The sequence below is a fragment of the Nerophis lumbriciformis genome, linkage group LG13, assembly GCF_033978685.3.
Source record: "Nerophis lumbriciformis linkage group LG13, RoL_Nlum_v2.1, whole genome shotgun sequence".
Taxonomy (NCBI): domain Eukaryota; kingdom Metazoa; phylum Chordata; class Actinopteri; order Syngnathiformes; family Syngnathidae; genus Nerophis; species Nerophis lumbriciformis.
Window position 1 is genome coordinate 7,715,421 of NC_084560.2, and position 13,063 is coordinate 7,728,483.

Consider the following 13,063-nt stretch of genomic DNA (forward strand, 5'->3'; position numbering starts at 1 on the left):
TTTATCAATATATGTATATGTATATATAGATATATTGATAAAAATAAATATATATATATATATATAAATATATAAATATTTATTTTTATCAATATATGTATATGTATACGCATATATAGATATATTTTTAATCAATACATATACATAAACATATGTATATATAGACATATATAGACATATATATATATATATATATATATAGACATTATATATATATATATATATATATATATATATATGTCTGTATATACATATGTTTATGTATATGTATTGATTAAAAATATATCTATATATACGTATATATATATTGATAAAAAAAAAATATTGCCCTGCGATGAGGTGGCGACTTGTCCAGGGTGTACCCCGCCTTCCGCCCGATTGTAGCTGAGATAGGCTCCAGCGCCCCCCGCGACCCCGAAGGGAATAAGCGGTAGTAAATGGATGGATGAATGGATGGATATATATTATATATATATATATGTATATATATATATTAGAGATGCGCGGATAGGCAATTATTTCATCCGCAACCGCATCAGAAAGTCGTCAACCATCCGCAATTCACCCGATCTAACATTTGATCAGAACCGCACCCGCCCGCCATCCGCCCGCACCCGCCCGTTGTTATATATCTAATATAGACGATGCAAGGCATTAGTGAGGTTATAAAGCTTTTGCCTGTTAAAGAAAGGAGACTGATCCAATGCAGCACAGACATTCGCGTGCCACGCTGTCACGACCCAGACGCACACCAGTGCGCAATCATATGGGAGCCGCGCTGAGCGCACCTCCAAGCGCGTCTCGCTGCCGGCGACGGCCGGGAATATGGGCCCGACGCTCCAGCGCCATCCATTTTCAGGGCTAGTTGATTCGGCAGGTGGGTTGTTACACACTCCTTAGCGGGTTCCGACTTCCATGGCCACCGTCCTAGCTGCTGTCTATATCAACCAGGGTGAGCCCCACCCCTTTCGTGAGCGCACTGCGCGCGGAGTGACCCCTGTTACGCGCCCCCGGCAACAGGGGTGGCGGGCAGGTAAGCTGCGCGGGCGGAGCGCGCGGAGTGACCCCTGTTACGAGCCCCCGGCCACGGGGGTGGCGGGCAGGTAAGCTGCTTACCTGCTGCGCGTGACGCCGGCCGCGGCGAAGGCGGACGAGGCGGGGTGTCGGTGCGGTGGGCGCGGTGGTGACCCTGGACGTGCGTCGGGCCCTTCTCGCGGATCGCCTCAGCTACGGCTCCCGGTGGGGCCCTCTCGGGGGAAGGGGCCTCGGTCCCGGACCCCGGCGAGGCGTCCCTTCTCCGCTCCGTAAAAGTGTCCATCTCTTTTTTTTTCTTTTCTTCTGTTGTGGCATATGCAGCAGGTGCCTGCTCGTTTTTCGTATGTGGGTAACAACATTTAACTATGTATATATATTTCCGAATTGGTTTAACTGCCACCCGCCTGAATCTATTTAAAATCTAATTTTTTTTTATTTCAACCACCCGACCCGCGGATAAAATCAAATTTTTTTTAATTTCATCCGCCCGATCCGCGGACTCCGCGGTTGTGCCCGCAAACTGCGCATCTCTAATATATATATATATATATATATATACATACAAATATGTATATACAAACCCCGTTTCCATACGAGTTGGGAAATTGTGTTAGATGTAAATATAAACGGAATACAATGATTTGCAAATCCTTTTCAACCCATATTCAATTGAATATGCTACAAAGACAACATATTCGATGTTCAAACTGATAAACATTTTTTAGAATTTGATGGCAGCAACACGTGACAAAGAAGTTGTGAAAGGTGGCAATAAATACTGATAAAGTTGAGGAATGCTCATTAAACACTTATTTGGAACATCCCACAGATGTGCAGGCTAATTGGGAACAGGTGGGTGCCATGATTGGGTATAAAAACAGCTTCCCAAAAAATGCTCAGTCTCTCACAAGAAAGGATGGGGCGAGGGTCACCACTTTGTCCACAACTGCGTGAGCAAATAGTCAAACAGTTTAAGAACAACGTTTCTCAAAGTGCAATTGCAAGAAATTTAGGGATTTCAACATCTACGGTCCGTAATATCATCAATAGGTTCAGAGAATCTGGAGAAATCACTGCACGTAAGCGGCATGGCCGGAAACCAACATTGAATGACCGTGACCTTCGATCCCTCAGACGGCACTGTATCAAAAACCGACCTCGATCTCTAAAGGATATCACCACATGGGCTCAGGAACACAATTAAGAAAACCACTGTCACTAAATACAGTTGGTCGCTACATCTGTAAGTGCAAGTTAAAGCTCTCCTATGCAAAGCGAAAGCCATTTATCAACAACACCCAGAAACGCCGCCGGCTTCTCTGGGCCCGAGATCATCTAAGATGAACTGATACAAAGGGGAAAAGTGTTCAAATTGTTTTTGGAAATATTCGACATCGTGTCATCCGGACCAAAGGGGAAGCGAACCATCCAGACTGTTATCGACGCAAAGTTGAAAAGCCAGCATGTGTGATGGTATGGGGGTGCATTAGTCCCCAAGGCATGGGTAACTTACACATCTGTGAAGGCACCATTAATGCTGAAAGGTACATACAGGTTTTGGAACAACATATGCTACCATCTAAGCGCCGTCTTTTTCATGGACGCCCCTGCTTATTTCAGCAAGACAATGCCAAGCCACATTCAGCACGTGTTACAACAGCATGGCTTCCTAAAAAAAGAGTGCCGGTACTTTCCTGGCCCGCCTGCAGTCCAGACCTGTCTCTCATCAAAAATGTGTGGCGCATTATGAAGCGTAAAATACGACAGCGGAGGCCCCGGACTGTTGAACGACTGAAGCTCTACATAAAACAAGAATGGGAAAGAATTCCACTTTCAAAGCTTCAACAATTAGTTTTCTCATTTCCCAAACATTTATTGAGTGTTGTTAAAAGGAAAGGCCATGTAACAGTGGTGAACATGCCCTTTCCCAACTACTTTGGCATGTGTTGCAGCGATGAAATTCTAATTTAATTATAATTTGCAAAAAAAACAAAAAACTTGTGAGGTGGTTCGGGCATCTGGTCAGGATGCCACCCGAACGCCTCCCTAGGGAGGTGTTTAGGGCACGTCCGACCGGTAGGAGGCCACGAGGAAGACCCAGGACACGTTGGGAAGACTATCTCTCCCGGCTGGCCTGGGAACGCCTCGGGATCCCCCGGGAAGAGCTGGACGAAGTGGCTGGGGAGAGGAAAGTCTGGGCTTCCCTGCTTAGGCTGCTGCCCCCGCGACCCGACCTCGGATAAGCGGAAGAAGATGGATGGATGGATGGAAAAAAAACTTTGAGTTTGAACTTCAAATATGTTGTCTTTGTAGTGCATTCAATTGAATATGGGTTGAAAAGGATTTGCAAATCATTGTATTCCGTTTATATTTACACCTAACACAATTTTCCAACTCATATGGAAACAGGGTTTGTATATATACATACATATGTATATATATACATTTGTATATATACATACATATGTATATATACATATGTATGTGTATATATATATATACACATATGTATGTATATATATATATACACATATGTATATATACATGTATATGTATATACAGGTAAAAGCCAGTAAATTAGAATATTTTGAAAAACTTGATTTATTTCAGTAATTGCATTCAAAAGGTGTAACTTGTACATTATATTTATTCATTGCACACAGACTGATGCATTCAAATGTTTATTTCATTTAATTTTGATGATTTGAAGTGGCAACAAATGAAAATGCAAAATTCCGTGTGTCACAAAATTAGAATATTGTGTAAGGCTAATACAAAAAAGGGATTTTTAGAAATGTTGGCCAACTGAAAAGTATGAAAATGAAAAATATGAGCATGTACAATACTCAATACTTGGTTGGAGCTCCTTTTGCCTCAATTACTGCGTTAATGCGGCGTGGCATGGAGTCGATGAGTTTCTGGCACTGCTCAGGTGTTATGAGAGCCCAGGTTGCTCTGATAGTGGCCTTCAACTCTTCTGCGTTTTTGGGTCTGGCATTCTGCATCTTCCTTTTCACAATACCCCACAGATTTTCTATGGGGCTAAGGTCAGGGGAGTTGGCGGGCCAATTTAGAACAGAAATATCATGGTCCGTAAACCAGGCACGGGTAGATTTTGCGCTGTGTGCAGGCGCCAAGTCCTGTTGGAACTTGAAATCTCCATCTCCATAGAGCAGGTCAGTAGCAGGAAGCATGAAGTGCTTCTGTTCTAAATTGGCCCGCCAACTCCCCTGACCTTAGCCCCATAGAAAATCTGTGGGGTATTGTGAAAAGGAAGATGCAGAATGCCAGACCCAAAAACGCAGAAGAGTTGAAGGCCACTCTCAGAGCAACCTGGGCTCTCATAACACCTGAGCAGTGCCAGAAACTCATCGACTCCATGCCACGCCGCATTAACGCAGTAATTGAGGCAAAAGGAGCTCCAACCAAGTATTGAGTATTGTACATGCTCATATTTTTCATTTTCATACTTTTCAGTTGGCCAACATTTCTAAAAATCCCTTTTTTGTATTAGCCTTAAGTAATATTCTAATTTTGTGACACACGGAATTTTGGATTTTCATTTGTTGCCACTTCAAATCATCAAAATTAAATGAAATAAACATTTGAATGCATCAGTCTGTGTGCAATGAATAAATATAATGTACAAGTTACACCTTTTGAATGCAATTACTGAAATAAATCAAGTTTTTCAAAATATTCTAATTTACTGGCTTTTACCTGTATATATACATATACATGTTTATGTATATAGACATATGTATATGTATATATATATATATACATATACATATTGATAAAAATATATCTATATATTGATAAAAATATATATAATATATATATATATATATATTTCTTTTTTCTTATGGTTTAGAAAAAATATGAATTGATCAAGAATTGGGCTAAATAATAAGGTCATTTTATCATATATATATATATATATATACATATATATATATATATACACACACACATATACATACTGTACATACATACATACCTACATCACATGACCAACACAATGTTGGTCAAGTTCATTTCTGACTTTTTGTGAAAAAATATATACACGATATAAATGGTTGTATCTGAAGAAGTTTTATTAATGATAAAATCCCATGTACAGTCTGGTTATTCAAGAATCAACACACAAAAACATTGATGAAATAAGTGTCCTAGCAATCATATTGTAAAATCCATTGTGTCTCCATGTACTTGCTCAGTGGCCAAGGAACACATTGTTGAACTATTCTGAACGAGTCTACATGCGGTAATGGCCTGAAGAGAAAAGACAAAAGATGTCCAAGTCCATGTCCAGAAGAAAAGCTCCCGCATCACAGTGACGCTTTAGCAAAAATGTCAGTAGAGAAGCGGCGCGAGGCAGCTGAAAGGAAGTAACCATAACTGCACAGCAGCTGAAAGACAAGAGGGACTACAGGAACCATCCTGCAATCGCTGAAACAACTCCCCGTGGTTATACAAGATCATCAGGTAGCAAAGAGAAGCCCTCCAAGAAGAAGTGAGAATAAAGGCCAGTGATTTGTCTTCATGAGCACCACTTTCATGACCCATCATTGCCCACTTTCACTATTTGATGCATTTCATGCAGGAACAGGTGCCGCCGTGACCTGTTCCCGAGACAAGTTAGGGGAAGAGACTTTCAAGCATCCTGTTTGACGTCAGTTGGAGTCAACCAGCAGGCAGAAAGTCTTGCATATGCAATAGATCACCAGTTTTTTGTTTTGTTTTTACAGCTCTTCAGGGTCAAGCATACTTCCACACTATGGCCTCATAATAAATATTGCAGCATACCTGCAGCAACTAGCAAGGTGATGCTATCCCTATATAGTTGTGTATGTGTGTGTGTGTGTGTGTGTGTGTTCTTGTATTTCTACCCTTTTAGAGACATCGACAAGGAAAAGTATCTTCCATATGAGGAGGTGTGAACAAGTGATGACATAAAGTATGGTCCCAATAACATTGCATCTAATAGAGAATGTCTCATTTGCACCCCTGCTGGTGACATCTATCAAAATGAGGGTGGTCCCAAAAAGGAGGGATTTTTCAAATCGACTGTGTGTCGCTTTTAAAAGTGCTCCCCCTTCTGGGCAACATATGAAATAACAAGTGTGTGTTAAAATCTGAAGTGCTCCCCCTCTGGCGAACATATGTAATTACATGTGGGTGTAAGAAATTGAAATGCACCCTCTATGGCCAAAATTAATTAAAAAAAAATATATATGTATATAGAGACATACTGTAATAACTTGAAGTAAATAATGAAGATTAAAAAAAAAACAATTACAAAAAAAAAGAGAAAGAACTCACAATGTGTCGACTTTTTTCTTATAAAATTGGGAACAATTTATCATATTCTGTTTCTGTAATATTGCAATGTTTTCTCGTAAAATTATTACTTTTTATGTAAAATTATTACTTTTTAATGCAAAGTGGTGACATTTGACATACAAGATTATGACTTTTATCACAATTTTTGTGTTCTTCTTGTAAAATAGTGACATTTTTAGAGTAAAATGATGACTTGTCATAATTTTGCCCAAGTAAAATTCGGATGATTATTATAACTGCCAAAATTTTAAAGTTTACTTATAAAATTGTGACTTTTGTCGAGTGAAATTACGACTCTTTCTCACAATGTGTCGACTTTTTTCTTATAAAATTGGGAACAATTTATCATATTCTTTCTATTTCTGTAATTTTTTCTCGTAAAATGATTACTTTATGTAAAATTATTACTTTTTAATGCAAAGTGGTGACATTTGACGTATAAGATTCTGACGTATCACAATTTTTTTGTTGTTCTTGTAAACTCTTGACTTTGGTCATCATTTTGCCAAGTAAAATTCGGATTGTTATTATTATAATATTGCCAACATTTGTAGGTTTTCTTATAAAATTTGGACTTTTGTCGAGTAAAATTACGACTCTTTTCATAACATTGCCAACATTTTAAGCTTTTCTTGTAAAATTGCGACAGTTACCGAGTAAAATTCCAACTTTTATCATAATATTGCACAAATGTTCCGTTTTTCTTATACATTTTTGACTTGTGTTGAGTAAAATTACGACTTTTATTATAACACTGCCAAAATTCTAAGTTTTTCTTGTGAAATTGTGACATTTTTCTTGTGAAATTCCAACACATTTTTCACAACATCCTTTATTATATTTGCATAGTATGTATATATTATTAATGTTGTAAATTCAATTCTTTAGAATGGGTGGTCCTCAAGAGGTAGGCATTTTTCGGAGGTCTCAAGAAGGTACGAAATACAAGTGTGTGTGTGTGTGTGTGTGTGTGTGTAAAACCAGTGTGTTGAAGAGTTGCCGCCTGAAAGAGAAGAGATGTTGCAGTCCAAAGATGTTAGTCCACTCCCAGAGCACGGAGCTGTCTTTCGATCTCGTCGTCCGAGATTGTCGCCTTTTTGGACGAGGCGGCGCCCGGGACGTTCTTTCCTGCAGCGGGCGCTCGGACCATCTGTGCACGCAAAACAAAACAAATTGTTTCCCGGCTCTTTTAGTCTGGGAGGGACAATCTATGACAACACGGAAATCATGAGTTGTGATTTAATTGCCAATTCAGAAGCTGCTTTCTGTTCCTTGCCCTGCAGCTGCGGTCGCGCTTATTGGATCATGTCGGCCAGGGACATGCAATAACCCAGACTTCCCCCCAGGGGGAGCCAGGCTCATGGCAGATGGGTTGCCAGGCACTTAGAGAGGAAAAAAGGCGGGGGCTTGGCGCCACCATGTGGTGTCTACTATACACTCCACTGAAAGGCAGCCAGTGAAATGTTGACTGCTCCGTACTTAAAATGGAAGTGCACTTTTTGGTTTGTTTTCGTCTCATCCACAATCCCTGTGTAAAACATACATTTCTTATGTATTTTAGGTCGTCAAATTTTGGCAACTATGAGGTGGCTAATGTGGAGAATGCATATATGTTTAAGAGTTATTTCTCTATTCATAGCCATGTTTGGATCAGCTAGTACTTTTCCTTTGTATATTCTACCAGTTTCTCTTTGTCCTCAGATGCCTGTTTAGTGTCTTAACCATCGGAATGTGAATACAACCCCCACGTCTTTCCTTATCAGTGTTGCGAGGGGGAGAGGTGGGGGCTTTCTTTGTGGGCAAGGAGTTGGCTTTTCCGTGTGAATGTCAGAACAACGTAGGAAGCCAGTATGAATGTATTGGTCTAGGTCAGGGGTCGGCAACCCAAAATGTTGAAAGAGCCATATTGGACCAAAAATACAAAAACACATTTGTCTGGAGCCGCAAAAAATTAAAAGCCATATTACATACAGATAGTGTGTCACCACCCATAGCAGGGGCCATAGAGGTCGGGTGCAGTGTGAGCTGGGCGGCAGCCGAGGGCAGGGCGCTTGGCGGTCCGATCCTCGGCTACATAAGCTGGCTCTTGGGACGTGGAACGTCACTTCACTGGGGGGGAAGGAGCCTGAGCTAGTGCGTGAGGTGGAGAAGTTCCGGCTAGATATAGTCGGACTCACTTCGACGCACAGCAAGGGCTCTGGAACCACTTCTCTTGAGAGGGGCTGGACTCTCTTCCACTCTGGCGTTGCCGGCAGTGAGAGGCGACGGGCTGGGGTGGCAATTCTTGTTGCCCCTCGGCTCAAAGCCTGCACGTTGGAGTTCAACCCGGTGGACGAGAGGGTAGCTTCCTTCCGCCTTCGGGTGGGGGGACGGGTCCTGACTGTTGTTTGCGTTTACGCGCCAAACAGCAGCTCAGAGTACCCACCCTTTTTGGATTCACTCGAGGGAGTACTGGAGAGTGCTCCCCCGGGTGATTCCCTCGTTCTACTGGGGGACTTCAACGCTCATGTTGGCAGCGACAGTAAAACCTGGAGAGGTGTGATTGGGAAGAATGGCCGCCCGGATCTGAACCCGAGTGGTGTTCTGTTATTGGACTTTTGTGCTCGTCACAGATTGTCGATAACAAACACCATGTTCAAACATGAGGGTGTCCATATGTGCACTTGGCACCAGGACACCCTAGGCCGCAGTTCCATGATCGACTTTGTAGTTGTGTCATCGGATTTGCGGCCTCATGTTTTGGACACTCGGGTGAAGAGAGGGGCGGAGCTTTCTACCGATCACCACCTGGTGGTGAGTTGGCTGCGATGGTGGGGGAGGATGCCGGACAGACCTGGCAGGCCCAAACGCATTGTGAGGGTTTGCTGGGAACGCCTGGCAGAGTCTCCTGTCAGAGAGAGTTTCAATTCCCAACTCCGGAAGAACTTTGAACATGTCACGAGGGAGGTGCTGGACATTGAGTCCGAGTGGACAATGTTCCGTACCTCTATTGTCGAGGCGGCCGATTGGAGCTGTGGCCGCAAGGTAGTTGGTGCCTGTCGTGGCGGTAATCCTAGAACCCGTTGGTGGACGCCGGCGGTGAGGGATGCCGTCAGGCTGAAGAAGGAGTCCTATCGGGTTCTTTTGGCTCATGGGACTCCTGAGGCAGCAGACAGGTACCGACAGGCCAAGCGGTGTGCGGCTTCAGCGGTCGCGGAGGCAAAAACTCGGACATGGGAGGAGTTCGGGGAGGCCATGGAAAAAGACTTCCGGACGGCTTCGAAGCAATTCTGGACCACCATCCGCCGCCTCAGGAAGGGGAAGCAGTGCAGTGTCAACACCGTGTATGGTGGGGATGGTGCTCTGCTGACCTCGACTGCGGATGTTGTGGATCGGTGGAGGGAATACTTCGAAGACCTCCTCAATCCTACCAGCACGTCTTCCTATAAGGAAGCAGGGCCTGGGGAATCTGTGGTGGGCTCTTCTATTTCTGGGGCTGAGGTTGCCAAGGTAGTTAAAAAGCTCCTCGGTGGCAAGGCCCCGGGGGTGGATGAGACCCGCCCGGAGTTCCTTAAGGCTCTGGATGTTGTGGGGCTGTCTTGGTTGACAAGACTCTGCAACATCGCGTGGACATCGGGGGCGGTACCTCTGGATTGGCAGACCGGGGTGGTGGTTCCTCTCTTTAAGAAGGGGAACCGGAGGGTGTGTTCCAACTATCGTGGGATCACACTCCTCAGCCTTCCCGGTAAGGTCTATTCAGGTGTACTGGAGAGGAGGCTACGCCGGATAGTCGAACCTCGGATTCAGGAGGAACAGTGTGGTTTTCGTCCTGGTCGTGGAACTGTGGACCAGCTCTATACTCTCGGCAGGGTCCTTGAGGGTGCATGGGAGTTTGCCCAACCAGTCTACATGTGCTTTGTGGACTTGGAGAAGGCATTGGACCGTGTACCCCGGGAAGTCCTGTGGGGAGTGCTCAGAGAGTATGGGGTAACGGACTGTCTTATTGTGGCAGTTCGCTCCCTGTATAATCAGTGTCAGAGCTTGGTCCGCATTGCCGGCAGTAAGTCGGACACGTTTCCAGTGAGGGTTGGACTCCGCCAAGGCTGCCCTTTGTCACCGATTCTGTTCATAACCTTTATGGACAGAATTTCTAGGCGCAGTCAGGGCGTTGAGGGGATCTGGTTTGGTGGCTGCAGGATTAGGTCTCTGCTATTTGCAGATGATGTGGTCCTGATGGCTACCTCCGGCCAAGATCTTCAGCTCTCACTGGATCGGTTCGCAGCCGAGTGTGAAGCGACTGGGATGGGAATCAGCACCTCCAAGTCCGAGTCCATGGTTCTCTCCCGGAAAAGGGTGGAGTGCCATCTCCGGGTTGGGGAGGAGATCTTGCCCCAAGTGGAGGAGTTCAAGTACCTCGGAGTCTTGTTCACGAGTGGGGGAAGAGTGGATCGTGAGATCGACAGGCGGATCGGTGCGGCGTCTTCAGTAATGCGGACGCTGTATCGATCCGTTGTGGTGAAGAAGGAGCTGAGCCGGAAGGCAAAGCTCTCGATTTACCGGTCGATCTACGTTCCCATCCTCACCTATGGTCATGAGCTTTGGGTCATGACCGAAAGGACAAGATCACGGGTACAAGCGGCCGAAATGAGTTTCCTCCGCCGAGTGGCGGGGCTCTCCCTTAGAGATAGGGTGAGAAGCTCTGTCATTCGGGGGGAGCTCAAAGTAAAGCCGCTGCTCCTCCACATCGAGAGGAGCCAGATGAGGTGGTTCGGGCATCTGGTCAGGATGCCACCCGAACGCCTCCCTAGGAAGGTGTTTCGGGCACGTCCGACCGGTAGGAGGCCACGGGGAAGACCCAGGACACGCTGGGAAGACTATCTCTCCCGGCTAGCCTGGGAACGCCTCGGGATCCCCCGGGAGGAGCTCGACGAAGTGGCTGGGGAGAGGGAAGTCTGGGCTTCCCTGCTTAAGCTGCTGCCCCCGCGACCCGACCTCGGATAAGCGGAAGAAGATGGATGGATGGATGGATAGTGTGTCATGAGATATACATTGAATTAAGAGGACTTAAAGGAAACTAAATTACCTCAAATGTAGCTACAAATGAGGCATAATGATGCAATATGTACATATCGTTAGCCTAAATAGCATGTTAGCATCGATTAGCTTGCAGTCATGCAGTGACCAAATATGTCTGATTAGCACTCTACACATGTCAATAACATCGACAAAACTCACCTTTGTGCATTCATGCACAAAGTTAAAAGTTTGGTGGACAAAATGAGACAGAAAAAGGATAAAACATGTCCTAGGAAGTCGGAGAAAGTTATATATGTAAACAAACTAAGGTGATTTCAAAGACCGCCAAAATTAGTAGGACAAAACGGCGCTCGCCAAATACTCGAATCAGTGAAGCATGTTTAATATAAACAGTGTGATTTATAACAATTAGGGAGGTTTGTGTCATGTTTGTCCTCCTACAGAAAACATACTGAAACAAAAAATATTTTTTCCCCCTCATCTTTTTCCATTTTTCATACATTTTTGAAAAAGCTCCAGAGAGCCACTAGAGCGGCGCTAAAGAGCCGCATGCGGCTCTAGAGCCGCGGGTTGCCGACCCCTGGTCTAGGTGGTTCTCCTGAAATTTCAGTAAAACTTGATAATATTCTTATTCTGTCTTGATGGTACTTCTTACTCAGCATATATGTCATCAAAAGAACTTGGGATTGACCAGTAACTTAGATTCCCTGACAACAATAACAATGCAGACAATGGGAGTACATGGATCCGCCTATAAAGTACTCTAAAAAAACGTCCAAAAATCATCTGTATTGAGACGTCATGACCGGAATAAGAACAAGTATTAGTGATATTGTTATTATAAGCGCTAACACAGACGCACTATTTTTTAGTGGTGTTGTGATCACAGAGAGCTAACTAGCTCATGCTGACAAGTTGGTCAAGCTAACTAGCATAATCTGACAAGTTGGTCAACTTTGACATCCAACTTTGTCCCAGAGAAAGTGATAAAGACAAGAAAATAAACAATTTTTTTAAGCCTTTGTGAGGATTATGATGAATTGTTGATGTGAAGGGGAATATGTAAACATCCCATCAGTCTTTATCCCAGTGAGAGCAGACATTGTACAGTAAGTGATTGTTTTATTATGTTTGTATATCTTGTTTAGCACTTAGAAATACTGCTACATGATGCTTAGTGTTTGACTAAAGCTGCATCTGTTTAGCACACAGCTTCTAAAACTTGTAGATCATCCTCCTTATATTCAGGATCAAAAATAGTACATTTCTGGATCATCATTTGTCCCAAAAGTAGTCTTTGTTGCCTCTCATCAAGTCTGTCACGATTAGTAGTGGTGTTGTTGAAGGGAAAGTGAACGTTGGGATGCGTCTGTGAAATTAATACGTCACCTTATGTTTAAAATGATCAACATATGTAAATATTACATGTTGTTATGAATGTTACTAGATACTACATATATACTTACAGCATGATCAAAATATGTAAATATTACATGTTATTATGAATGTTACTAGATACTACATATATACCTATAAAACCTAGGAGGTTTTTAGATTTTTTTTTTAGAGTGCTCTATAGGCGGAATAGAGCAACTCATTGGCTGTATTGTTAGCTTTTATTCACGCATAAAGCATAAAAAAGAAATAAACATATTCTTGTCTTACA

General features: G+C 43.5%; 1 protein-coding gene across 2 annotated transcripts in view; it reads right to left on the reverse strand.

Moving 5' to 3' along the window:
- Positions 1-6,114: 6,114 nt before the first annotated feature.
- chmp2ba (charged multivesicular body protein 2Ba) overlaps positions 6,115-13,063 on the reverse strand; it is a 108,088-nt gene continuing 101,139 nt past the window's right edge. For both annotated transcript variants that reach the window (XM_061971754.2, XM_061971753.1), the window contains exon 6: positions 6,115-7,531. In XM_061971754.2, the coding sequence (XP_061827738.1) occupies positions 7,418-7,531 (114 nt within the window). In that variant the 3' untranslated portion in view covers positions 6,115-7,417. The remainder of the gene's footprint in view (positions 7,532-13,063) is intronic.